Genomic DNA, 27,433 nt, shown 5'->3' on the forward strand with positions numbered 1-27,433 from the left:
AGTTTGGTTTTACGCTGTTTTTAGCACTATTCCAGCAATACCACGGCGGGGACACCAGAAATGGGCTTCACAAATTGTACCCATGTGGGGAATCAAACCCAGGCCTTCGGCGCGTGAGGAACGAACACTTTAACCACTAGGCTAACCCACTGCCCCGAGAGGCATTTAGAAGTCCCAGCAGTAAGGAAGGATAAAAAACATGAATGAACAATTTCTTTATTACAATAAGTTTATCATTTCAGTGTATGTTCTAACACTTGCTTGACAACGGTGCTAGAAACGTTGCTCTAACAGTAATATAACATATACTGCTTTCCTTCCATCTGATCCAGATCTCATTACACACATTTACAGGCCAGACAATGGCTGCTGTTCCACTCACCAGATCCTTGGCGTGCATGATGAGCACCTGCAGCGAGTCCTTCTTGTACTGCAGAGACAGCTGCACCTCGCCGCGGACACCTGTAGCGCTCCCCGTCGTCTGCATGACCGGGCCCTGAAACAGACGACGTCATCAGTAAACATTTCTTCCTTTCCCAAAGGTCATATGTCAGAACAGACGCACTATGGATGAGGGATGGAGAACTACCTTCACTGTTCCTGATTGTGAACAATCAAATTGTCTTTGGGTGCAGTAACTGCAGTACTTTTTGTGCAATTTTTCAGTAAACCTTGTAGCATTTCTTGAGCTTTATAAGGCTAGGTACTCTCCAATTGAAATATGCAGGTTCTGTTTGCTGGACACTTTAGAGAGAGTTGATAAGCATTACACCTTGTGAAGTTGTCAGCTGCATGGATCAATTCACTCTCTTTCAGCTGTTTCCTTGGCTCAAGTATGAATCATTAATACTTGCCTAATACCTTTCTTTCAAATTGGAGAATCATTATTAAAATTTCTACCTGATTTCAGTAATTAGATCAATGTACATTTAGGATGTAGTGAGTTTTGTTTGTTTCAAAACCCATCCCTAAATATCTTCGGGCAAATTTACCCCCAAAATGTCACCACACACATATTTTGTGCTCTTTGAACCAAGGGTTGATCCCACCTACCTCTACTCCTGGGGTTGGCACTGTTGGCACTGCTGTTTTCCTGCTCGTCTCTCAACAAGGTGTGGAAGAATGTGTAGACGAGATCACACTGGAACAGACACAGCGATAGAGCATTCGTAACTACTCGTGTCATTCCGGCAAGCCGGATGGTGTCTCGTACCCCTCTAGTAGCCATGTTTACGACTGGGCCCTGTCTAAGCGTAAACGGGCATGGAGATGAAAATAGTCTAGTACTATTGCCAAGGAAAGATAGCTCTGAATTTCCAAACATGGCTCCCAGAATATCCTATATCCCGTGGGCAAAACAGCAATACAGTCATTCCCTTTGTAAATATATTAAAGTGTTTAAAGTTTCTGATCCTTTAGCTCAAAGTTTATGTTTAAATTGTGCTTTGCATAGTTTAGCGAAGTTTCAAACTTCAACGGTTCGGCCATTTTCATGCTTCGAAATGCGTTTTACTACGGGCGATTTGATTGGTTTGCCACGATTCTTGGCAATAATGGCGCACGATAGGGGTACGAGTCTTCTTGTAGGTCACGGAAAGAGGCTAGTAGTTACGAATGAGCGATAGAGTTGGTGAAACACTGTTTTACAGAACACTTCACATATATCACAACGTGTCCAACAAACTCAAAAATCAAAATATATTTAAAGACAAACACATATATTCAACTGACAAATTATCAAAATAACACAGGTTTGATTAAGTTTTGGGAATAATCAGACATAATCAGTTTAGAGAGTGAGGAATACAATGTGTTTTACCACTCATTCCTACATATATTTTGTGCTACTCCAAAGTGGTTCGGGTTTGTACATAATAGTAGAATACCTACGAACATCTCATATACCTCTCAAGAAGTGACCCAGGGTATTATTAACATGCATGGGATCTGAAAAAAAGAGGAGCTACGTTACCCCTCTTCCAATTTGCCATTGCCATTTTGTGTCATAAATGGTATAACATTCTTTACAAATGGTACCAAGAGTAAGGAATCAAACCCAACTCTTTGATAAAATCGAACTTTGTCAGAAGAAACACATTTGGTCTCTGCATTAACAGATGAGTGAAGTTTATAGAGTATTTCAGTATAGAGTGAGTAAGTTTAGTTTTACGCCACTTTCAGCAATATTCCAGCAATATCACGGAGGGGGACCCATGTGGGGAATCAAACCCGGGTCTTCGGTGTGATGACCGAACGTCTTAACCACTAGGCTACCCCAGTGCCCATTTCAGTATATAAGGTGTGTTAGTTTGCTTTGGAAGGAGCTGGATGGTGTTGTCAGACCAGGATTTGAACCCAGAATCACAGGTTGGTGGCATTGATGGAATAAGGTATGAGAAACTCAGTGTGCTTGTTTATTCCATCGTTTTGTGGGAGACGCTAAATTAAGCAGCTTGGAGGTAGTCCTTACCTCAGAAATTTCGGGTGCTTTTTGCCACAAAGCCTCCAGAAATTGACGTATCTCTACACCACGACTTTCTGCTACTGTTCTGATATTGCTTCGTCCCAGAACCATCCTAAACACAGAAGAATAATGAAGATGATTGCATGGTGGAACACATCACTAACAAACAATAATATCAAAATAATACAAGGCACAGGTCACAGTGAAGATCAAGGTCAGAATAGGGCTTGGGCAATCCATGCTTGTCGTAAGAGGCGACTGTGAGGTCTGGTTTGTTGACTTGGTTGATGTATCACACTGTATCCTAATTGTACAGGTCAATACTCAGGATCGCAATCTGAGTTAGTGAGTGAGTTTAGTTTTACACCGCATTCAGCAATATTCCAGCTATATGGCGGCGGTCTGTAAATAATCGAGTCTGGACCAGACAATCCCGTGATCAGCAGCATGAGCATCGATCTGCGCAATTGGGAATTGATGACATGTGTCAACCAACTCAGCGAGGCTGACCACCTGATCCCGTTAGTCGCCTCTTACGACCAGCATGGGTTACTGAGGATCAATATTCTAACCCGGACCTTCACGGATCTGATTACATACAGCTGGAGTTTATAGCCAGTATATTGCAGTATTAAACATCAAATCCAACATAACAAGCATGATGAAACACAACTTAGCCAAAAACAATCAGATAAACAAATAATGGGACATATGTTTTAATATATTGTTATTTGCATCGAAATTAACAAAATCCAACAAAACAAGAACTTCTACTTTATGTAAAATGACTGAACCAACACACTACATTGTGTTTGGCCACTGAAAACCTCTCCTTTTGGGAAAAAATGCTTGGTAATCTGCTGCAATGACACCAAACATGTTCATTAATGACTTCAGCGTGAGACGTAACAGTGGAGTTTACCTTGTGGAGAAGTTTGGCCACGTGACCAGTGAGAAGATGGATGCAAGTTTATCGCGGAACTCGACAAACTCCTGGAACAGCCGGTAGATGTGTGTGTGGACTCGCTCGTCCTGACGCTCAACAAGCAGCTTGTAGATCTGGCCAGGGAACAGTTGTTATTGCAGTAAATATCTAATACTTCTAAAAACTACAAAAGATGCAACGACCTTTAAATATCTGCAAATACTTGTAAATAATTATATAAGTAAATTGATACTAAATAATTGTGAATACTTGTCAATGTTGGCTGGCTGGCTGAGTATGGTTTTACGCAGCTTTTAGCAATGTTCCAGCAATATCACGGCGGGAGACACCAGAAATGGGCTTCGCAAGTTGTACCCATGTGGGGAATCGAACCCGGGTCTTTGGCGTGACGAGCGAACGCTTTAACCACTAGGCTACCCCACCGCCCCTGTCAATGTTGGGAAATATTTGGGAATATTCACATATCTGTACATATTTGTAACCTTTAAGACCTCCTGACCAAAAACTTTCGCCAAACATGCTTGAACTTACATAATGCTTTTCTGGTGTGTATCGTTTGTCGAAGTACACCAGCTCGACACGTAATATCTTCCCGTCAGTCTGCATGCTGAGGAGAACAAAGAAATCAGTGTACACACAGGACAGGCAAAGAGTTCATGATGTGGCTCGGTGGTCTTGGTAGGACCTTGGTAGGACCTTGGTAGGACCTTGGTAGGACCTTGGTAGGACCTTGGTAGGACCTTGGTACCTAAGGGACAGATTATGTTCTGAGAGTGCCTCTAGGCTGCAGATTTCAGGTGTCAAAAATCATGCTGGTCTGGCAGTCAAAGGCAACTACATTGTACTGGGACAATTAACTTGATTTTAGTGGTTCTTGTGCGAAATCCCTCTACTCTGTGGTTAATCACGCAATATTTTGTTCGATGACAATGCGACTAACCGTCATTTGTCAATGTCCATGACACTACAAGTTACTGATGTTTGTAGTACTCTCTGACAATACATATTTCTTCTAACACATGTTATATTTGGGATGACACTGTCTTAGTAAAGTACAGATTCTAGTACTTTTGTTGGGTTGAGTCCCCTCCGGAATTCGAACCCACACCCAGAGTCAGGCACCTAATCGCTAGCACACAAAGTCAGACGCCTAGACCGCTCAGCCACCGCTGGCGATTAGGACTCTGAGGGTGTGGGTTCGAATCCCGGATACTAGAATCTGTACTTTACTAAGAATGTGTAATCCTTATAATGTGTGTGGTGGCTCGTGGTCCTGTGCTCAAAGCTCAGGTCACAACTCAGTGAAGTTAAGCAGCGTCGAGCTCGGAGAGACCTTGGATGGGTGACCGTGTTTGGCAGCTTGACTCCTGAGAGTTTCTAGGACTTGAGTCCTGCCCCACAACGAAGCACATGTGACACATGTGGTCTCACCTTAGGCAAGTGAGTTTGTTCAAAATTGTCTCTGTTCACCCAGCAGGAAAATGGGTACCCTGTGGACAAAAAGTCATATGACTATAACCTTCTAGCGCCTAACAGGCAGCTTGGGTTATCCAGGGTAATAATGTGCTGTGCCTTGATTGTTAGCGCTATGAGCATACCTAGTGTGGAGTTTGGCGCTATATAAATGGACACATTATTATTATTATTAATCCCAAATATAACATATGTTACATTTGACCACTTTCTAAATGGCAATGTGTATTTCACATATTTCTTCTCACTTTCAGTCTACTGTTTTTGAAGTAATCTGGTTCTCACACAGTTTAAACAAGGAACTGATGCATATTTTATCTTGTCTCAAGATTGCACTGACCCACTGAAACAGAACACAAACGTCATAAGTAAGGTCACCCTGACTACAGCTTACACTTTATACTTTGTGTGACACGGAAAGTTTCCGTTATATCTGTACATTATCAAGGCGATGATGACAATGCAAACAGACAACACCAAATACATTAAACTAAAACTAAAACTATCAAGCTTCAACACTGAGCTGAAAGCCACTGAAACACCGAGACATAACATCAGGAAAGTAGTGTGTCGTAATCTCCTCAGTTCCTCCCCATTGCTGACCTGGAATTTGATATCAAACATGATTGATGGCATTAATCTCTTACTGGTTTCTCATCAACAGCTTCAGAAACAACTTGTAGCATACGACTCGTAGGAACAACAAAGAACATAATGACTTTGTTTTTTGTGTTGTTTTTAAGTTGCATACAACACGTGAGATTCTCCTTTATTACCCACGAGGTCAAGGTATTGGTAGTTGCATACTAATCTCGTACGTCACACGAGTGTCGTATCACGTGGACCTGTGTTGTAACGACTTGACCTCAGATTCAAACGATTTGATTGGATAACCGATGACCTCTCAATTAGGTCACATTCTGAACTATTTTTCCATTATACCGTGAATTCATTCGAAAAACTTAAGTCGAACTGAGACATTATAATGTTTCCACCAGTGATGTTAGGAGAATGAAGCAACTGGAAACCAAGAAACGAGGTGCTAGGGAGTAGTTTACTGTAGGAGGCTGTACGAGGCGATGACAACTGACATGCATCGTGACGTCGGTTACCAAGGCAGTGATGTCATTACAGTGTGACATCATGCAAATATTGTACTACAATACAAAACTTCCGGAACATCTTTATGAAACCGGTTTCAGTTTGAACCAAAAACATAACAAAAATATGCTGACCTCGGTCAGATACCATAGGAAGGACACTCGTCATTACATATTGAATTATAATTCTTCCTATGTTATGTAATGACACAATGATAATTCGTGTAGTATTCTCCTGTATGACATGGCAACATGGAATCGTCAAGCAACAAAAAGAACTTGGCATTACTGTCAGTATACTTGCAGTCACTAAAAAGAAAGAAAACAAAGGATAAATGGTTGTGGGTTTGCGACTTGATTCTTGGACGAAACACTGTTCAGTTTTTTCTCTGGTACGATTAAGTTTCTGTAGTCTGGACTCTAACTTGATGTCAACAGAAACAAAGGGATGTCACTCTGAGGTGGATACAGATATAAGCGATTTGACTGGTTGAGAGCCTCTTACTTGTGGTATGAATTAGAAAAGTCTTATGTCTTACAACTCGGATGCAACTGGTTGAATGCGATGTAAAATTGTTACAATTAGGGTGTTTGATGGGGATGCCATGATACATCGATGCATCACTACTTTTTCTAAGACGATATAATTATCGATACATTCAAAACTGTATCGATATTTAGTTTTGAAAGTATCCGTTTAAATATGTTTATGTATCGTTTACATTTTGCAAATGTATCACGTTTTTTTATGTAATGAGAGTTATAAATCACTGTTTTTCATGCACAAAGATGGGAAATTAAACCTTTTTAATCTCTGAGAATAAAAAATGTTGATCTTTTCATTGACAATTATAAAATATGAAATATGAATGTCTTTTCGCGGCATTTAGAAGTTGTATATAGACATCCAAGATATTTTTTTTATGGATTTAAGCTTAAATGACATGAAAAATTAATGTTCAAAATGTAACTAAATTTACGCAATAATGCCGTGAAAATAGGTATCGTGATAAGTATCAAATCATGACATGGGTATCGTGATACGTATCGATTCATGAAACCTACCCATCGTGACATCCCTAGACTGTTTGGCGTTGCTGCTGTGTCGCATACTACAAGTTGTTACTACAAGTCGTAGCTTTATGTGCATTCACTGTATTGCTTACCTGTATGTTTTGGGCACAAAGGACAGCAGCGCCCCCTCCTGGTGAGACGAGAACTTGAGTTGAGCGAGATTGTGGATGAAGAAGTTGAACTGTGTGAACACCGACTTGAGGCTCTCTTCTATCATCCTGCAATGAACATCGGGGTGAACCAGGTGGTCAACATCATTTGGCATCACTTAAATATTCAGTCCTCATAGCGATCTAAGGTTTCGGAGATCGTATCTCCCATAGTTTAACATAGGCTAATGAAGGTTGTGCCATTAAGTTGGTGGTAAACATGTCTCTTTTCCTAAATACCTGTGAAGATCAGAGTTAGAAATGATCTTCAGCAGCCCATGCTTGTCGTAAGAGGCAACTAACAGGATCGGGTGGTCAGGCTCACTGACTATGTTCATGCTCTGACCACCCGATCCCGTTAGCTTGCCTCTTACGACAAGCATGGGTTCTTGAAGATCAATATTCCATCCCGGACCTTCAGGGTTGAATTGGTCTTCAGTAACCCATGCTTGTCGTAAGAGGCGACTAACGGGATTGGGTGGTCGGGCTCGCTGACTTGGTTGACACATGTCATCGTATCCCAATTGCGCAGATCGATGCTCATGATGTCAGTCACTGGATTGTCTGGTCCAGACTCGATTATTTACAGACTGCCGCCATATAGCTGGAATACTGCTGAGTGCCGCATTAAACAATAACTTTTCTTTAATACTCAATTATACTGACTGACTGTTTAGTTTTACGCCCGCTTTTAGCAATATTCCAGCAATATCACGGCGGGGGACACCAGAAATGGGCTTAACACATTGTGCCCATGTAGGGAATTGAACCCGGGTCTTCGGGCGTGACGACAATAACGCTTTAACCACTTTACCCCACCGCCCATACTCAATTATAAAAATGCGGGGTTAAGAAAAATACAACACGTGTAACACGCGACACTTTCTCCTGTTATAATGATTTAACAATCTCTAGAAATGATTGGAGAACAGGTGAAACAAAAAACAAAATGGAACGGAAAAAAAGAATAAATCATAAAGTTAAGTGTGCTTTGGTCCCATACTGAGTTTTTTACTGCATTTAAGACTCATAACATGTTTGTTAATATTTGAGTCAATAACGTAAGTATAAGCACAGTAAGAGGACAGAATCAATGTCAAGGTTACCTTGTAAACAAAGCAGCCGCCTGAGCGTCAGATTGTCCAGGAAGCAACGTCTGTCTCACATACGCTGCTGCCCTCTCCGACACCCCCGGTATACCGGACCTCGCCATCTGGGGACAATAAACAACACTTCAGGAAACAGATTCAAAATAACAGACACTTTTGGTAACTGCAAGACATTTATATGGCAAAAATGAAAGAATCATTATGACAAAATCTTTGAAGATCCGGGTTAGAATTGGTCTTCATGCTGATATTGTCCCAGGGTTCATATTTCTGAAAACAGGACTAGCCTTTCTTCCCAGGGATCAAAGATCCGTGTAATCAAAAGCACTGCCAGATGACCAACATCAGCACGCAGCGAAAGAAGTCTCCTATGTAGGATGGGACCCTCTATTATCGCGGTAGTTAATGTTGTCGCCATCGGGATTATGAACGGCTACTGACATTTAGCATTTTATATATATTTTCAGTTGACTGATGTTCAATCTTCACTTCTGTCACAAATAATGTGACACATAGTCGCAACTCGTTTAATACCATTGCGGCAATTCCGATTGTCTCGTTTGACCCGGTAACTGAAGCAACTCTCTATTATCGCGGTATTGCTATTTTCTTACTATGGCACGCGGTACAAGCAGATGACACTGTGAAACGTTTACTTAGACAAGTAACTAATCTAAATAGTTTGATCATTAAAAATATTTAGGAATTTCATTCACATTAGTAATATCATCATGCTTTTAACCCAAACATCAGAAACTTCTATTCATTTGGATACAAGGTAACAATAACGCTACAAAATATTGTTTTTCCTCGCTTAAAACGCATTACCATACAAGTAAGCTGCCGTGTGCAGAGTGAAGTTGCATAATACGCCACTTCCTGTTATATTTTTAGCACGGAAAATATGCAAATGACCTTAAAGTTGTCGCAGGATTGCTCTTGATGAAGTAAGATTTGATTCATGCTAGATGTAAGGGCAGTAGGGGTCATACTAGTTTCAAAATGTTCTAGAACTTACTGAAAAGATGAATGCTTTAATATTTTTCCGATTACACATAACATTCCAATGAAATAAATGACTTTTTCAAGAGCGATGAATATATTTTCCGTAATTTGCATATGTAAACAGCCGATGCGGGGCGTGGTGTTTCTGCTTTCCCGATGTTATTGCATGACGCGATAATAGAGAGCCCGCGATAATAGAGAGTCCCAGTATACTGTCCAGGACCTCTGATTCTATGTAGCAGCAACACAACTACAACAGAGATCTGCCCTGTGAAGATCCGGGTTAGAATTGATCTTCAGTAACCCATGCTTGTTGTACGAGGCGACTAACGGGATTAGGTAGTCAGGCTCGCTGACATGGTTGACACATGTCATCGTATCCCAATTGTGTAGATTGATGCTCGTGATGTTGATCACTGGATTGTCTGGTCCAGACTCGATTATTTACAGATCGCCCCCATATAGCTGAAGTATTGCTGTGCGAGGCATTAAACAACAAACAAACAAACAAACAGAGATCTTGGAAGCATTTCGTCATTTCATGTATCCCAACCTCAGATTATTACAGTATCACAATAACTTCCATTCCATCTCCGTGAGATACAGAAATCAAACATGCTGCTGAGAATGTTTTGCCCGTTCTCACAAAACCTTTTAAAGCTGTGATACTGATTGGCCCTAAAGTTCACAGATTGACTCATTTTGAGGGACAGTCACACTTCACACACTGAGGCATGGCAAGAGAAAAACATTGATTTTTTTTATGATGTTGACTAAAACTGAATTGTCCTTGACATCTTGATATCAACGCTTGCACTGACCATGACAAAGAGACTGTGGAAGAGGTCTGCGTGTTTCCCGGAGAATATTGAAGGCCTTGCAACACAGGTCAACAAATCTCTGGAAGCGATCACGTCTCCGCCCACCGTCGTTAATCACAAACGCCATGTCTGACGTCAACACAAATGGAACTCGATCTCTGCAAGTAAAATATTCACGTAAATACATAAAGTGATAATTATCATAAAATATTCAAAAGAAATTGTTACCATACATAAGCATTTCAGCAAATACTCGCATTGTACATTTTTTATTCTTTACATATGACATTTATGATATGCATCCATACTCAGCTAATAATCTCTTTTCATCATGGCTACATTTGAGCCCAATTTATGCTCAACTTATATGCCTCTGGTTATCAGTTATTCGGTACCAGAAGGAGTTAACAGTAATGTGTAAATTGACCTTCTGGCACCTCATAATGCAGCTTCAGTAGCATCCTTCCAAGGGAGCTGAGAACATAGTTCAAGGTCACCCTCATCCAATGACAGGGCTAATAATGTATGTTCTGAGCCTGCTCACGGGTGTGGATATAGTGCGTTATAGCAGGGGTGGAAATAACCCATTGCCTGACGTCCGAGTCCAGTGTTTTTTTCTGTCGGGCAAGCAAATTTGTATATCACATTGTACCGGTGTCCAGTTGACTTTCCAATGTTAATTATGTTGTTTATTTAAAAAATCAGCAGGAAAACGGTCGGTATAGTGGAAAAATTATCAGGGCAAGTGACATTACATGTGCCACTGTACCGGGAGTACACTATCAATTTTAAAGTTATTTCCACCCCTGAATAGATATGCACATTGTCGTAAATAATCTCCATTTCTCACCTCTTAAAGCTACCAAACATCTGTGTGTCTCCTAGAAACTTGCTGAAGTCTATATGGAACATGTGCCCTGACTGTTTCAACATGATGTTGTCGTTGTGGCGGTCCCCGATGCCGAGGACGTACGTCGCCACACAGTAACCCGCACAGGAACATGAGAAGTTGTCCACAGCCTACACAGGAAACAGACATCATGTACTTCCAACAAACATACGCTGAATATCACAGTCTGTGGGATCTTATTGGTTTTATTAGGGAAATAAATCTCTCAGTCAACATCCAACAATAATTCACACAACACATCATCTCGTTATGGACCTGTGAAGATTCAGGCTAGAATTGTTCTTCAGTAACCCATGCTTGTGCTCTTCAAGATTTAACACTCGTTTTGCTATACCAAAATTCCCATTAAGTCTATGAAGCCTTGAAACTATCCCCTGTTCTATAAGAGCAACCGCAGAGCCATGAAATGTCACTACCAAACACCATCATGCTTTCCAGCAGACGAAAGTCAATATTGATCACTTGAAAGGTCAATACTGATCCTATGATATCAGTCAGTCAATATTTCAAGGTCAGTATCAGATAAATTAATTGCAAGATTCTTTACACGGTATGACAATGTCTGACAATTCTTTACACAGTATGACAATGTCTGACAATTCTTTACACAGTATGACAATGTCTGACAATTCTTTACACGGTATGACAATGTCTGACAATTCTTTACACAGTATGACAATGTCTGACAATTCTTTACACAGTATAACAATGTCTGACAATTCTTTACACAGTATGACAATGTCTGACAATTCCTTACACAGTATGACAATGTCTGACAATTCTTTACACAGTATGACAATGTCTGACAATTCTTTACACAGTATGACAATGTCTGACAATTCTTTACACAGTATGACAATGTCTGACGATTCTTTACCTTCTGATACTCCAGCTCTGTGGGGTTGTGTTTCTGAAGCCACTCTTTGATTGGTCGCTCTTTGAAAGACCCAGTCACACCGTAAGACACCTGGATCTTGCGTAGCGTCTCAGCCTCCGTCACCAGCTCGATGATCCCTGCACAACACAAGCACATCTTACGTAACAGTCTCACACTGACCATCTCAATCACCCTATTCCTAAATCCACATCAGTGTGATGAATTTGTGAGAAAGACTCCATTTCCAATTAGAAAAGCCGAAAGTTCAGTGAAAAAATATCTCATTAATGAAGTTTCTTTTATTCCAAAACTGATAGTTACATCATGCTAATCTGGAAATACTTCTTTCCAGAATTAATCTCTGTCAATTATAAATTTGTAAATCTCAAATAACTTTACTGCAAAGTACAGAGCTGGTTAATGATGTCTAATGGTTTAAAAGGATGTTCCACTTTCATCATGTACCTTTCTTTGGCCCTGTTGCCAGACAGGAGAATGTGATCATACGAAGGTCAAGGCCATCTTTGAGCCAGAGTCTGTCCATGATCTGGATCATCTGCAGTGTCAACATGTCCTGGCGAATGTCGTCTCCCACCTGTGGAGGATCAAACAGGGATGTTTTACAGGTGGTAATGCCCTTTTCTTAGCACTAGCCCACTAAGACACCATGCAACAGTTTAACATGGACAATCAACACACAGTATACTGATGCATATGAATCTGTGGCAGGTGGATGCTGGAAAATGTGATGGAGGTGGTAGCTAATGCAACCAATCATGCTGAATCCAGGATTCAAACTCAACCAGCAGATATGGTGCTGGTGCCAAACCATATGGATCCCAGACATTAAGGCATGAATCCAGGATTCAAACTCAGATTGCAGCAGATCCGATGGTTTGCTGGTGACCAACTGCACATAGAATCTTTTGAAGACGGTGTTACCCAGAACATTAGATCGGTGTTACCTTGAACATGAATAGACGGTGTTACCTTAGCATGACATAAGTTATTGCTTTGACATAGACCTACCTTGAACATGACATAGACGGTGTTACATTGAACATGACATAGACCAGTTACCTTGAAGCTACATAGACGGTCTACCTTGAAATGACGGTGTTACCTTGAACATGACATAGACGGTGTTACCTTGACTTGACATGTTCGAAGTTCTTGAACATGACATAGACGGTGTTACCTTGAACATGACATAGGAGGTCAGACTTGGTGTTGGAGTTCTTGAACACCAGTTTGAGCGGAACGCATTGCAAGTGAACACAAGTTAAAACATATATTCTTTGGAACACAAGTCAGAAATATTGGTTTGAAGATTGTAGTAAATCTATGCATTGAAGATTGGTAGTGCATGAGAGTAACATGTGATGCTGCATCTACTGTATCAATGATAAAGACTGACTGACTGAGTTTGGTTGAAGCTGGTTAGAATAGCAATATTCAGTAACAATATTGTCGCAAGAGGGGACACCAGATCGGTGGTCAGGCTCGCTGATTGTACATGTCATCGGGGGATTGGCGCAGATTGATGCTCATGCTGCTGCTGAGCCAGGATTGTCTGGTAACCACTAGATTATTTACAGAACCGCCATACTGCTGGAATATTGCTGAAAGTGAAAATTAAATCACCATGTTCTTAAAATCATATTGATAAATTCTTTCAGAAGATTAGCTCAGATAATCTGATAAATACCAAGATAGTCCTAAGATTAACAAACCTATTATGATCAGTCTGTGAACTTCCATCTCCACTCACCTTTATGTCAATGCCACACACTTCTAGACTAGGGTTGTAAGGCAAGAGTAGCCTCCCTTTATCTTCAAACAGGTCATAGACTGTTTGCAGTTCACGTTTCAATGTTGTCTGGAAATGAATACATGTCTTATTTAAACAAACTATTTATAATTCCTAGACAGAGGTCAGACATTTGTAAACACATGTAGTTATTTTGTTCATCTCATTCCATCCCCATCCTCTAAGTGATGGAAGTGGAAGTAATCTTATGCTGGATTCTGACAAACTGTGGGGCTTGAATTTATTGAGCATTAATCCACATCAGGCACAACAACATAGAGTCAGCCATATTGTTGGCTCTGATAATCTGTTCTGGCCTGACAGAATCAACACATGGCTCAAATAGCCATCTGTGTCAAAGTCTTAATCAGGTGTGAACATGGTAGAATGTGAGACGGAGGTGTGGAGAGAAAACATGATGCATTATGGGTAGAAGTGGGGAACACAGTATACAGTGTCAGTTGTGTTATGTGCAGACCACAAAATGTGGTGCAGTGTTGCTTATGCAGTGTGCAGTGCACCAAGTGCAAGGTGGTGCATGGTGTTTGCATTGCAGCTTGTGCAGTGTGGTGTATTCTGTGCCATACCATAGCGGTTTTCCTGCGTTCAAAGCAGATGACCAGGATTCAGATAAATGATCACAGTTCTAGAAACAAATGTCAAAAACATTTAAGAAGACCCACTCACATCTTTGTCTTTGGCCTTCTGGACCTTCACTGCTGTTTCTGACAGTGTCCAGACAAGATGTTCCTGTTTCTTAAACTCCCTGTAGAGGGCGTCACCAGCCACACTGGCCAGAGCGACGAACATCAGCTCATATCGGCGCTTGAACATTGGATCGAGCGCAGCAGCACCCTTCAGCAGCCTTCAGAGAGAAGGAAGACATGGAAAGACACATATCTACAGCTTCTCATCACATCGTGACATGACAATAATATTTTCTTTGAGAGGCATTTTAGAAGTTGTGAAGATGAAGGAAAACTGAATTCTATGGATAGTCAACTTCTTTATTGCAATGAGTGTGACGTTTCGGTGTAGGTACTAACACCGTTATCAAGCAAGTGTTAGATAGATAACACATGCTTGATAACGGTGTTAGTACCTACACCGAAACGTCGCACTCATTGCAAAAAAGCTGTTCACTATCCATAGAAATCAGTTTTCCTTCATGACAATAATAGTGAGTGATTTACTATTTCAACTCAAGCTATATTGGCCAAAATTGGTTCAAACACAATGTTCCAGCAGAAAAATCTAAATGTTTCTCAATAAAGTTAAGCAGACGGCAGGATAGAACTTTCAAGTCACTTCATGTTGTGACCAGTTCAAAAACAAATGGTAATCTTTTGTCCTATATTCATAAAGGTTTTGCAACAAGACTGATCAGCTAACAGGGTAGAATTTTCTTCCACTTACCAGAAGAATTGATGGGCAAATCGAATACTCTTGCATGACTGTTCTAAGAGCAATCGGGCAAGAGATGAATTGTGGTAGCTCTCAAACTTCAGAGCCTGAAAGCCAAACCCAAACAGGAGATCACAGTTGATGAAACTGTAGAATGCAGCTCATGAATATTCATGACAGGAACATCAGTTGCCATGGTTACACAAGGGTATAACATGTCACATGCAGGTGTAGAGGTGACAACAGTTACCATGGTTACACAAACATTTTGAGAATCTCCCTCTGCACAGATCAGGAGCAGATCAAGATCGGTACAGAAGTACTGAAACTTGTTTAGCAGGGGCAGATCCCCTCTCCCCAAAAAATTCCCCTAACCTTTGGACTTCAAGATTTATGTGTGCCTCATCCAGCAAGTGTTGCTTGAGACCTAGTCGAATTAATAGTCGAACCAATGACCCCCATGATGTCAATGTTGTGTGAAGAATAGTCTTTACCTGAATGAGTTGTGTGAAGAATAGTCTTTACCTGAATGAGTTGTGTGAAGAATAGTCTTTACCTGAATGAGTTGTGTGAAGAATAGTCTTTACCTGAATGAGTTGTGTGAAGAATAGTCTTTACCTGAATGAGTTGTGTGAAGAATAGTCTTTACCTGAATGAGTTGTGTGAAGAATAGTCTTTACCTGAATGAGTTGTGTGAAGAATAGTCTTTACCTGAATGAGTTGTGTGAAGAATAGTCTTTACCTGAATGAGTTGTGGGAGGAAGTCGATCAGATTATCAGTTGGAATCTTGTTTAGACTATCGACAGAAAACTCTCTCACTCGGAGATCAGGGAACCTGAAAAAGAAGAAAGTAGATCGATATTGTGGACAAACTCAGAATTTTCACCAGAATTATAACTTAATGTACTGAGATTTTTGTTCCCAAAGTGAGTCAGTGATTGCTGACTCTGTTATTGACAGTATTTCAGTTGTATCAAGGTGTGTCAGCTTGAGGGGAGGAAGCAGATTGTAGGTTCTACCCCTCTTGGGAATCAAATCGAACATTTGCAGTGCTAGAAACAAACAATCATCAGCCCAAAATCTGGGATTCAAACCCAGGATCAGCAGATCCCCGCATGGTTAAGTGTACAACAAGTGGTGAATAGAGTGAATTTGATTCAGTGTAGCACTCAAACAAGCTGGGGCAGTCTAATAATGAGAGGAAGAACATAAAGGAGGAAGGTAATAATATTTCTACCCCTTTCAAAACCCACATGGGTCTAGTGTAGACAAAGCATCTTAAGACATTAAAACCACAATCATCAAATCCTTGCATGTTTAAGGGAGGCAACTCTGCTAAGCAAATTGTAAAACTGCAGATTTGAATGAAAATGAAACATATCTAAAACTTAACCCCCCACTGCGTGGAGTTCCTCCCGTGGCGCATGCGCACTCAACTGGGTAAGCACCTAGGCCTGTATCATCATTCCTTCTGCTGAATAAATCAGTGAACAGAATTGCGGGGAGGCGGGAGGCCCTACCCCAAGGAAGACTCTCTTCAAAGAATTGAAAACCTCTTCAGGTTTGGTTAATTCTTTTTCATAGAGATCGTCCTTGGGGTACATATTATGCATAAACACAGACTCCCAAAGACCGGAGGCCAGGGAGGAGGGAATTCTGTCCAAGCATATACAAATAGCAATCGCTAATTGAATAATGTAACAGACGCCATAATCACTCACCTGTCACATGTCCCAGTTTGCGCTTCCGCGAGAGGCATTATGGGAGGGGAACTGACAGGGAGGAAATGCACTCATAGACGACCTCGTAGGTTCGCATAAGAATTCGCACATGGTGCGAAATGTAAACAAACCCCCACCCACCTTGTGTCGATTAGAGAGCACCGGAGGGGGGAATTTAAAAACGCTCACTACCGACCTATATTCTCCGTAGAGGATCGAAATGAGGTTAAGCGCCCAGCAGCGGATATGTCAATAAAAACACAGTATTGAACAGCAGCGTCAACAAAACCAATGAACCAAGACTCACTCGGTCAGGGTGGCAGGACACTGTCCACTGGAGAGAACAGAATGGCCAAAGCTTCGCCACGACACGGAATGTGTATCGAGCTGATAGTGCCGAATAAACGCGCTAGGAGCGGCTCCAAATAGCGGCAGAGCAGATCTCTTCAATGGGGAGTGCCGATCCAAAAGCTTTGATGCGGCTACTGCCCTGACCCGAGTGAGCCTTCAACCCCTCAGGGGGAGGCTTGCCCTTAGCCTGATACGCAGCACAAATAGTCGAAACTAGCCAGCGAGACAAAGTCTGCTTGCTCACCGGCAGCCCAGCCTTCCCGCCACCGTAACAGCAGAACAGATGGGTACCCGTACGGATCCCCTGAGTTCGTTTGAGATAGACCTTGAGTGTCTTACGGACATCCAATGGGTGAGTGCTCGTTGCAGAGGTCCCCTATGTGGAAGGCTGGGTAAGAGTGGGAAGTTCGATAGGAGCTGTCACATGGAAAGCGTGATCGACCTTCGGGCTGTAAGTATCCGGGAGGCGAATACTGACACGATCAGTGTGAAACACAGTCAGCGCCGGGTCGGACGACATAGCATGTAAATCGCCGACCCTACGACCAGATGTTACCGCCACCAGAAATACAGCCTTCCAAGCTAACAACTGAATGGAAATAGCCAATAGGTGTGAGAAAGTGGGACCGGACAGCGAATCGAGCACAATTGACAAATCCCAAGGTGGGCTGGTTCGGCTGACAGCAGGTCTAACCCAATCCGAGCCAGCTAAAAAGCGCTGTACGAGAGGGTGCTGCCCCAGAAGAGCACCATCGACAGGGTGTGAAAGGTGGAAATAGCGTTGGAGTAGCCACGAATGGTCCGAAGCCGCCAGGCCTTCTTCCAAGCGGGCTTGCAAAACTCCAATACTCGGACTAAATCCGCCAGAAAAGGGATCTGCAATCCCCCTATCTGAACACCAGCGCGCATGGCGGGACAACCTATCCTCATACTGAACGTTTGGTCGAATCCGCCTCGAAGCCAGAATTGTGTCTGCAACTGCTGCAGGAATTCAAGCGTGCTTCAAGGCTAGACCTGACAGAGGCCAAGCCACCCACACTGAATCCTTGGATTGGGGTGGGCGCCCGTTCTGAGTGAGAATGTCCGGTCGCCAAGGTAATAGAACAGGAGGCTGAGCCAGAAACCTGCGAATTACCGGAAACCAGCTCTGTGACGGCCAAAGCGGTGCCAGTAGCACAAGCAGCTGAGCTGGCTGGGTGGACAGCTGTGAGAGGACACGGGGAATGAGTACGGGGCCCAGAGCACTTTGCCTGTCCAATCCAGCAGGAAGGCGTCGGCAGCCAACGCCCTCGGGTCCGGTATTCGAGAGCAGAACACGGGTGTCTGACTCGTCCCGCCGGATGCACACAGATCCACCTGGAACGACCCGTACAACTGGGAGATAACTCCGAATATCTGCCGGTCGAGCATCCACTCTTGCGGGGCCAGGATCCGGCGAGAGAGAGCGTCTGCTCGCACGTTCTCCAGCCCCGGGAGATAAACAGTGAGTACCTGACAATCGCGACTGGTCGCACCAGAGGAGAAAGTCCCATGTCTCCGGAGGCCTTCCGGGACACCCGTGTCGCCTTGCTTCAGGATGTATGACATGGCCGTCTGGTTGTCCAACTGAAGACGAACCACCTGGCCCTGGACATGCTCTCGGAAGCGTTCGAAAACCAACCACACAGCTCTCAGTTCCAACACGTTGATGTGAAGGTGGGCTTCGGCCTCGGACCAGATTCCAGACACCGACAGACTGCCCAGAACACCCCCCCAACCGTGAGGGACGCATCGGTCTGAACTGTAAGAGCTGGCGTCGGGATTTCCAAGGGGACACCCCTGGTGAGATTCCCGACATTGGTCCACCACTGAAGGTGAGGAGACAACCACCCGGGGACTGTGAGACTCCGCTCCAGGTCCTCCGCTCCAGGTCCTGCGAGTGAGCCCACAGACTCGCCAAAGCTTGCTGTATAGGGCGCATCCTCAACCGCGCCCGCCACACTACAGAGATCGTCGCCGCCATATGGCCCAGTAGACGGAGCCAAGTCCGTGCTGGTGCCTGGGGCTGGGAGAGGAACGAAGACACCATCTCCCGTACTCTGGTGACCCGGTCGGGCGACAAGGAAACAAGATCCTTGTGTGTTTGGAACCTCGTCCCGAGAAAAACCAAGTCCTGGGTGGATACCAGGTCGGATTTCTTGAGGTTGATGATCCATCCCAGTCGAACTAGAATGTCTATCACCCTGTGAGTAGAATCTAGGCTCGCTGGCTGTGTTAGTGCACCGAGCAACCAGTCGTCGAGGTAAGGGTCACAACGCCTTTCTTGCGAGCGAGCGAGGGTAGCCGGGACTAACATGAGCTTGGTGAACACCCTGGGGGCAGTGGATATGCTGAAGGGGAGCACCTTGAATTGGTAATTCATCCCGTCGTAAGAGAACCGAAGGTACTGCTTGAACGATGGATGTATAGGCACATGTAGATACGCATCCTTTAGGTCGATTGACGTGAGCCAATCCCGCCTGTTCCTCGCCCGGTGGAATGCGCTCGATAGCGGACTTGTCCAGCAAAGCCTGGACTTCGTCGCGCAGTATGTCCGCCTGACATGACGGCACCGGATTGCGGCGTATGCCGGTGAAGTCTGGCAGACCTCGCTTCCACAGTGGTAAATGGCCAACACTGACGGTGGACAGCACCCAAGTGTTGTTTGTAGCCTTCTCCCACTCCGGCAGGAATTGAGAGAGGCGGCCGCCCACTGGGACGTTGGGTAAGAGAGCGTGAGTGGTCTCGAGTAGCGGAGCTGACTGGGAGGGACACACGGCTTGGTCTACAGCCTGATGGGTTAACGGGAGGTCGGGGCAGACCTCCCGAGCCCGCGAAAAGGCTGGGAGCCAGTCGAAGAGGACTGCTTTTTGCCCTTACCCTTGGCGGAACGGCTCCTCCGTCTACCCCTGCCTAGCGGCCGAGGCCAGCCAGCAGACTCAGGTGTAGGCTGCACCCCGGCGGAGGAAGTCGGAACGGGAGCGCGGGGGCGAGAAGCCCGCGGGTGCTCCAACAAGGCCTTGGAGTCCTTGAAGGAGGTAGCTGCAGCGGCAGCCTCCCGGATGACCTGCTGTGCCCCAGGAAACAACGTCATTCCCAGACAGTAGGGGAGGGCCAGCAAGGTCTGCTGTGTCGCTGCCGAGTACCGAGACGTTGACAGCCACAGCTTGCGCATCCCCATGACTGCGCACATCACCGTCGACGCAGCCGACCGCAAAGAGTTGTGCGCAAAGAGGTGTGCCTGGACTTCGGATAATTGACGGAGCAGAACGACATGCGGAGAAACGTCTCCAGCGTGCCCCTCCGGCTCCAGGGCCGACCTCTGTATCGAGGAGAGGTAGGCCTCATGGACCGCACCTGCTGCATAGCGTTCCGGTAGACCTCCTCGTAGGTCCGGTACGCATGCAGCAGGGGGGCGCCCGCGAGGGCAAAAGGTGGTGTCAAACGCCCTTGCCTGGCAGCTGGAGCTGCTCCGGAGGAAGCCCAGCCTCCCCCCAGGGCGACCGAAGTGAAAACACATTCGTCGATCATTGGTACAGCGAACTGGGAATCTTCCCCCAGCTGGTACCTCCGGACAAGCTCAGGCAAGTCGAAACGGAGGCGAGACCCAGACAGGAGGGGATCGAGCACGTCCTGCACCAAGGACGGCAGAATGCGGAGCAGCGTCTTCGTAGGCTGCTGAGGGGCAAACGCCTCGCCTGGCAGGCGGAACTCAGTCGAGTCCGAGCGACTGGTAGGCACCGCGGCCTGGGGAAGGAACTCGGCAATGCGCTGCCGGACTTCCCTCAGAGCTGACGAAAAACGGAAGGCACCCTCAACCCTCAACCTCCCCGAGCCCGACTCCAAGGCTGGGTCTCCTCGTGAAGAGGACCCGAACCCCGACCCGGTGGGCGGCCTAGCACTAGGCACAGAGGAGAGGGAAGAACAGACAGAGCGCCCCGCGTCAGCACCTGCCATCACGCACGAACCCCGGTCCTGAGACGCTGGAGGCAGACCAGGCAGAACTGGTGCCTCCGCTCTCATGGGGCGGGACGGCGCAGGGACCGGAACCCCAGGAATCCTCAACGGACCCTACGCCAACTCCGAGAGGGGAACTGGGAGCGAAGCCTCCCCCTTCGGGGCAGCCAAAGGTGTCCGGACCCGAAGCCAGAGGCAACGGATCGATAGACGCCTCCAGGCCGAGGGATGGAGCCGGGCTCGGCGATCCCACCCCCAGACTCTCCGGCCCCTGCTCCGAGTGGGCGAGGAACTCCTGGCGGAGACCTCCAACCGACTCGTGAACAAGGGACTTCACCGAGTTCATGTGCTGCTGGAATAACTGAGTAATCAGAGACATATCAAATCCGCTACTAGGAGCAGGTGTAGGCGCCGTACTACGTGCTTTAGCTTTTTTTCCCTTTACTTTTAGGCTTTTTTGCTTTTGACGGGGGGACCTGGGTCAATTCCCCTCCCGCCTCACGCATCTCCCTATAGAAGAGGAAGTCGGCCGCCCGTCTCTTCTGGGCCCGGGGGGAGAAACCCAAACAGATTTCGCAAGTATCTGGTGTATGGCCGGTTTTCTCAAGGCACACAATACACATAACATGTCGGTCAGCCCGAGGGATACTTTGCCCGCAGTCCGAACATGAAGAAAACGCCTGAAAGCAAACACGCAAGCATGTAGCTAACAGGGTACCAGCAGCCTAAGATACACGTAGAAAACATTGAAAAATACGTGAATGCGACCACGGGAAGAAATAGTTGGTTCAATACGCAATATTACAACCATGTGGCACGCTAAACTTCCCGCCATGGAAGAGCATTTTACATGTGCGTAAACCACGGGAAAGTGCTAGCGTAAATTTTATAATTAATACAAAGTCACAATTATGAAACAACCGACCGCAAAGCTTTACTGTTCCGTTCAAGGACAGAATAAAGACCATACATACAGGTGGCGTCTCAGACATTATCTTTCTCTTTATCTCACAAGAGGTCAGCTCTGCACGACACATGCGACTTGTCTTGGCAGTGACAGCAGAAGGAATGATGATACAGGCCTAGGTGCTTACCCAGTTGGTACGCATGCGTAACGGGAGGTAACTCCACGAGGTGGGGGCCGTATAATAAATAAAAAGATTTTTATTTATTGTACAATATTTTTATTCAAAAACATTGATACAACTGTCACAGGACATTTTCAGCTCGGAAAATGCATAATATGTACCCCAAGGACGATCTCTATGAAAAAGAAATAACTGGTTTGCATGAGATACCCTACTCAAAAGTAGTTAAGGACGGGATGATTCTACCACCACTGATTAACTACAGTAACATGAAGAATTCCGACTATCCTTAACTTGCTTTGTGTAGTATACATCAGGACACTTCTGGGATACTCACTGGGGCAGCAGCAACTCAAACGACTGCATGGCCTGCACCGGGGGCCAAGACTGGAGGAGGGCGTAGGTGTCAGCCAGACACGCCCAGTCCCAGCTATGGGCCGCCTGCAGGATCCGAGGCAGCAGCTCGGGACGCTCGTGTAGGTAGGTGCGGTATGTCCATAGGATCTCCATCTCTTCTGCGGCGTATCTGCATCATGGCAAGAAGATGATAACACAAAGTTAGACGTTATTGGCAATATCTGAGACAAGGGTCTGAATCCACTTGCAAAAAGGGATCTTAGAGCTAAGACAGGTTGTAACTCCAATACTTATAGACTTATGAAAGTCTTAGTGCTAAGACGGTTGTAACTCCCATACTTATAGACTTATGAAAGTCTTAGTGCTAAGACGGTTGTAACTCCCATACTTATAGATTTATGAAAGTCTGAGTGCTAAGACGGTTGTAACACCCATACTTATAGACTTATGAAAGTCTTAGTGCTAAGATGGTTGTAACTCCCATACTTATAGACTTATGAAAGTCTGAGTGCTAAGACGGTTGTAACTCCCATACTTATAGACTTATGAAAGTCTGAGTGCTAAGACGGTTGTAACTCCCTTACTTATAGACTTATGAAAGTCTTAGTGCTAAGACGGTTGTAACTCCCATACTTATAGACTTATGAAAGTCTTAGCACTAAGACGGTTGTAACACCCATACTTATAGACTTATGAAAGTCTTAGCACTAAGACGGTTGTAACTCCCATTAGTGCTAAGATCACCTTGTGTAAGAGGGCCCTATTACACATGGTGCTTGTAGTGCTAAGGTGATGACATCTCCCATACTTTAACATAGACTTATGGCTACCCTGGTGCAACGATCACATTGATGAACGCGTCCTTGTAAACCAGTGATAGTATAAGCAAAGACTCTTGCTAACAGACATGTTAACAAACAGTCATCAAGGTCAACAACCTTTAGGTTCTCTTTCTTCCTTCCCCGAATAGCCACAGGGGAGATTTCATGTCAAGGGAAGCAACTCTGTTTCATCTGAATACCGCCACTGCCGATGTGACCCCCCCAAAGTATCTTGACTCAGTTTCATACTACAACAATTCTTTCCAAACTTTAGCGAATGCATCACTTTAGGGCATCATGACTTTGTAAACAGCAAGGGTGAGTAACTCAAATGCCTTTTGAGTGAATTTAGTGAACAAGCCAGAAATTTATACCTGCAGCTGGGTTACAGTATTGTGTTTCCCAGCTGCAGGCTAAAACCAAATATCTTGCATGCGTTTCACGGTTTCAGCAGCTGTAGGTACAGAAGGGTTGTAAGAGAGCAGCTCACGTGGATGATGAGTCCTTGTCCAGCACATCCTCTATGCTTTTCTTGATGTCCGGGATCAACATGCTGTACGACTTCCGGGGGCTGCAAAAGGATGGAATGGTTAGAAGTGCGTACAGGGTTGTACAGGTAGGTGTAAAACTGCCTGTTGTGAGTTGACAAAACCACATGACAAATGGATTGAGTGAGTGAGTGATTTGGGTTTAACTCTGATGATGATTATGAAGAACACGTGACAACTACAATTCCAATATCCCCTTCTACCTACCTTGTTGGCTTCTTGATAGTTTCTGGGAAAAACAGGTTCTTCTCAAAATCTGGCAAATTTACCTTTAAAAAGAAAGCGTATATTGACAAACACTGACATGACTGTGTGGATACTTTGAGCTTCACATGTATAAGCACATGTCATCACATATTAATGCTGAACTTCTCAATTCTAAACTTCATTAACAGATTCAGGTGTTGAAGTTAGGTAGGTGGTTCAAATCAGAATATCAGAGTGAACATCAGCGAGTTACAATTTAACGTCACATGGGCATAATTTCAGCCAAATGGCGACGATACCAACTGAAAATCAGATGTTTAGAGGGGGATACTGTTGAATTTGTCTGTGCTTCAATACAACAGTGGATGAGGTTTTGTGTCGTTATTAGCAATATTCCAGCAATATCCAAACATGGGACACCAGAAATGGGCTTCACACATTGTACCCATTTGGGGAATCAAACCCAGGTTTTCGGCATGACGAGCGAACGCTTTAACCACTAGGCTACCCCACCGCCCCCCAATCTGTAGAAACGAAGCAGTATTTTAAACTCAAGTCATCACCATAATTATCAGAACTAACTTCAGTATTGGTCAAGTAAGATATGACCAATGATCAGTTGGGATATCTTTGCAATTTTTAATTTTTAACAAAAAGACAACACTACACAAACCTGTAGCAGCACAGAGTCGGGCAGCAGTGTCTTACAAGACGGCATAATCGGATCAGCCTTGACGCCCATCATGAGAGGGACCAACTGGCTTCCCTGATTCAGATGGCTGTGAAGAAACAACATTGAAGTTTTAACCAGGTTCACATACCACACATTAAGGCCTACTGACTTAGAAAAGTAGCTGGCAGAGTGAGTGCATTTGTGTAAATTGATATACCCTGTGGCAATTCCATGAAGAAATCTTCACACTTTTACTGTTCAAATGGTGTAGTTATAACCATCTTTGTACTAAGATAGTGTTGTGAATCAGAATAAACCGTAGAGAATACTGGTGATGCATTTAAAAGGTCCTGTACTGTGTTGTCATCAACATTTAAGTAATCGTATCCCAATTGCATAGAACAATGCTCATGACGTTAATCACTGGATTCTCTGGTCCAGACTCGAGTATTTTCAGACCGATGTCATATAGCTGGAATATTGCTGAGTGTGTCGTTAAACAGCCAGCCAGCATCGGCACCTGGGGATCCTTTCTATCCTCGAACCCCACGTCAAAAATTGAAAAGAATTGGTGACCCCTTCATCAGGACCCTTGACCTTTACTACATTAATACTCTGTCAAACTCATAAGCATGTACGGTATGATGTAACAGGTCAAGTGGCTTAATCAAGATATATTTGGGATTCAACCCCCCCAAATCACTAGGAATGAGGAGTACGAGAGACTGACCCATCTTGACTGTACAGCTGGATCGTTGCTCCTCCCAGGACGATGGTCACCTTGTGTGTGGTGTCCGCTGATCCACCGGACTGTGGACTCTTCAACCCACACAGCGTCAGGCAGAGGCGAGACTCCCGCGGCAAGATGCACAGCGACATGTTTTTGAAGTCTATCCTGCAACAGTCAACATAAAGGTGTTTGAGAGTCAGGCAGAATATAGTGAGTGAGTGTGTGAGTTTTATGCTGCTTTTAGCAATATTCCAGCAATATCACAGCAAGGGACACCAGAAATGGGCTTCACACACTGTACCCATGTGGGGAATCGAACCCGCGTGACAAGCGAACACTTTAACCACTAGGCTACCCCACCACCCAGGCAGAACATAAAGACCATCAATTCCTAATAAAAGGAGGTGATGCAGTTACTATCTGTTGCAGGTGGTGGAGTGGCTCAATCATGCCCCGTTTCATTGTTAAGTAAGATATCAAGAACCAGCTGTCCCTATGTTTGCCTACAGACTGGCATTCAAATCCCCATGGCAACAGGAAAATCTGTTTTCAGCTGAAAACTTAGTATTGTGTCATCAAATGGGGGGTTACCTACCCCCTGAAGCGGAGAGCTTTTGAGCAATTTATAAATAAAATCGGCAGAAATCAACAGATCAGCAAAAATTTGCCATCCCTGAAAGATCCTGTCACTCCTAAGGGAGAGAAGCAGCTTACACCACTGGGACAACCTGCTCTAGCTGTGTTAGAGTCTCTTACCACTCATCCCTAAAAATCCTCTCACAGATACTCAAGTCCACAATGAACAGATCCTGTGACTGCAAAGGGACATAACTCTAGCCATATATTATTATGGAGGTTGTCTCTCACCATTCATCCCAGACTATTCTCTCACAGAGTCCCGAGGTGACTGCAGGTTTTACGTTGGTGGACACATCCTCAGCCAGCTTCTTTGTTCCATGGTACAAGCTGCACACAACTTTGTATCCTTCATAGCTAGAACAGACACACAACTTTGTATCCTTCATAGCTAGAACAGACAAACATTGTTGTATGCCACAGTCAGAAGTGGGACTTGATCATCGATCATCAACCATCGACTGACTATACGACTGAATATACGTGTGAGTTTTCGCCAAGAAGAATCTATTTTTAAAAATGCTAATTTCTTGTACAATTATGGTACAGATGATATTGCCACATTAACTATTGACTTACAACACCCATTCCCACCCTGCCCAAACAGAAACCCCATTCACCCAGCCCAACCATATACCTCAGTCACCCATCTCACCCCTGCCCAACCAGACACCCATCCTACCCCTGCCAAACCAGACACCCATCCCACCCCTGCCCAACCAGATACCCCAGTCACCCATCCCACCTACCCAACCAGATACCCCTGTCACCCATCCCACCCCTGCCCAACCAGACACCCATCCCACCCCTGCCCAACCAGATACCCCAGTCACCCATCCCACCTACCCAACCAGATACCCCTGTCAGATCCCACCCCTGCCCAACCAGATCCCATCCCACCCCTGCCCAACCAGACACCTCATCCCACCCCTGCCCAACCAGACACCCATCCCACCCCTGCCCAACCAGACACCACCTATCCTCCCACCCCCTGCCTAACCAGATACCCCAGTCACCCATCCCATCCCACCTACCCAACCAGATACCCCTGTCACCCATCCCACCCCTGCCCAACCAGATACCCCTAGTCACCCATCCCACCCCTGCCCAACCAGACACCCCAGTCACCCATCCCACCCTGCCCAACCAGATGTCCCCTGTCACCCATCCCACCTACCCAACC

General features: G+C 44.8%; 1 protein-coding gene across 1 annotated transcript in view; it reads right to left on the reverse strand.

Moving 5' to 3' along the window:
• LOC124268743 (phosphatidylinositol 4-phosphate 3-kinase C2 domain-containing subunit alpha-like) overlaps nucleotides 1-27,433 on the reverse strand; it is a 71,854-nt gene that overhangs the window by 11,059 nt on the left and 33,362 nt on the right. The window contains 24 exon segments of the mRNA XM_046703773.1: nucleotides 383-481; nucleotides 1,025-1,141; nucleotides 2,471-2,576; nucleotides 3,387-3,523; nucleotides 3,942-4,017; nucleotides 7,150-7,275; nucleotides 8,313-8,419; nucleotides 10,142-10,177; nucleotides 10,179-10,299; nucleotides 10,992-11,161; nucleotides 11,929-12,065; nucleotides 12,394-12,523; nucleotides 13,052-13,071; nucleotides 13,145-13,210; nucleotides 13,699-13,807; nucleotides 14,426-14,603; nucleotides 15,155-15,249; nucleotides 15,885-15,978; nucleotides 22,616-22,804; nucleotides 23,947-24,027; nucleotides 24,212-24,273; nucleotides 24,885-24,990; nucleotides 25,615-25,779; nucleotides 26,482-26,607. Coding sequence (XP_046559729.1) covers nucleotides 383-481; nucleotides 1,025-1,141; nucleotides 2,471-2,576; nucleotides 3,387-3,523; nucleotides 3,942-4,017; nucleotides 7,150-7,275; nucleotides 8,313-8,419; nucleotides 10,142-10,177; nucleotides 10,179-10,299; nucleotides 10,992-11,161; nucleotides 11,929-12,065; nucleotides 12,394-12,523; nucleotides 13,052-13,071; nucleotides 13,145-13,210; nucleotides 13,699-13,807; nucleotides 14,426-14,603; nucleotides 15,155-15,249; nucleotides 15,885-15,978; nucleotides 22,616-22,804; nucleotides 23,947-24,027; nucleotides 24,212-24,273; nucleotides 24,885-24,990; nucleotides 25,615-25,779; nucleotides 26,482-26,607 — 2,653 coding nt within the window.

Source organism: Haliotis rubra, unplaced genomic scaffold (assembly GCF_003918875.1).
Source record: "Haliotis rubra isolate DU_JTF1 unplaced genomic scaffold, ASM391887v1 Scf14, whole genome shotgun sequence".
NCBI lineage: Eukaryota > Metazoa > Mollusca > Gastropoda > Lepetellida > Haliotidae > Haliotis > Haliotis rubra.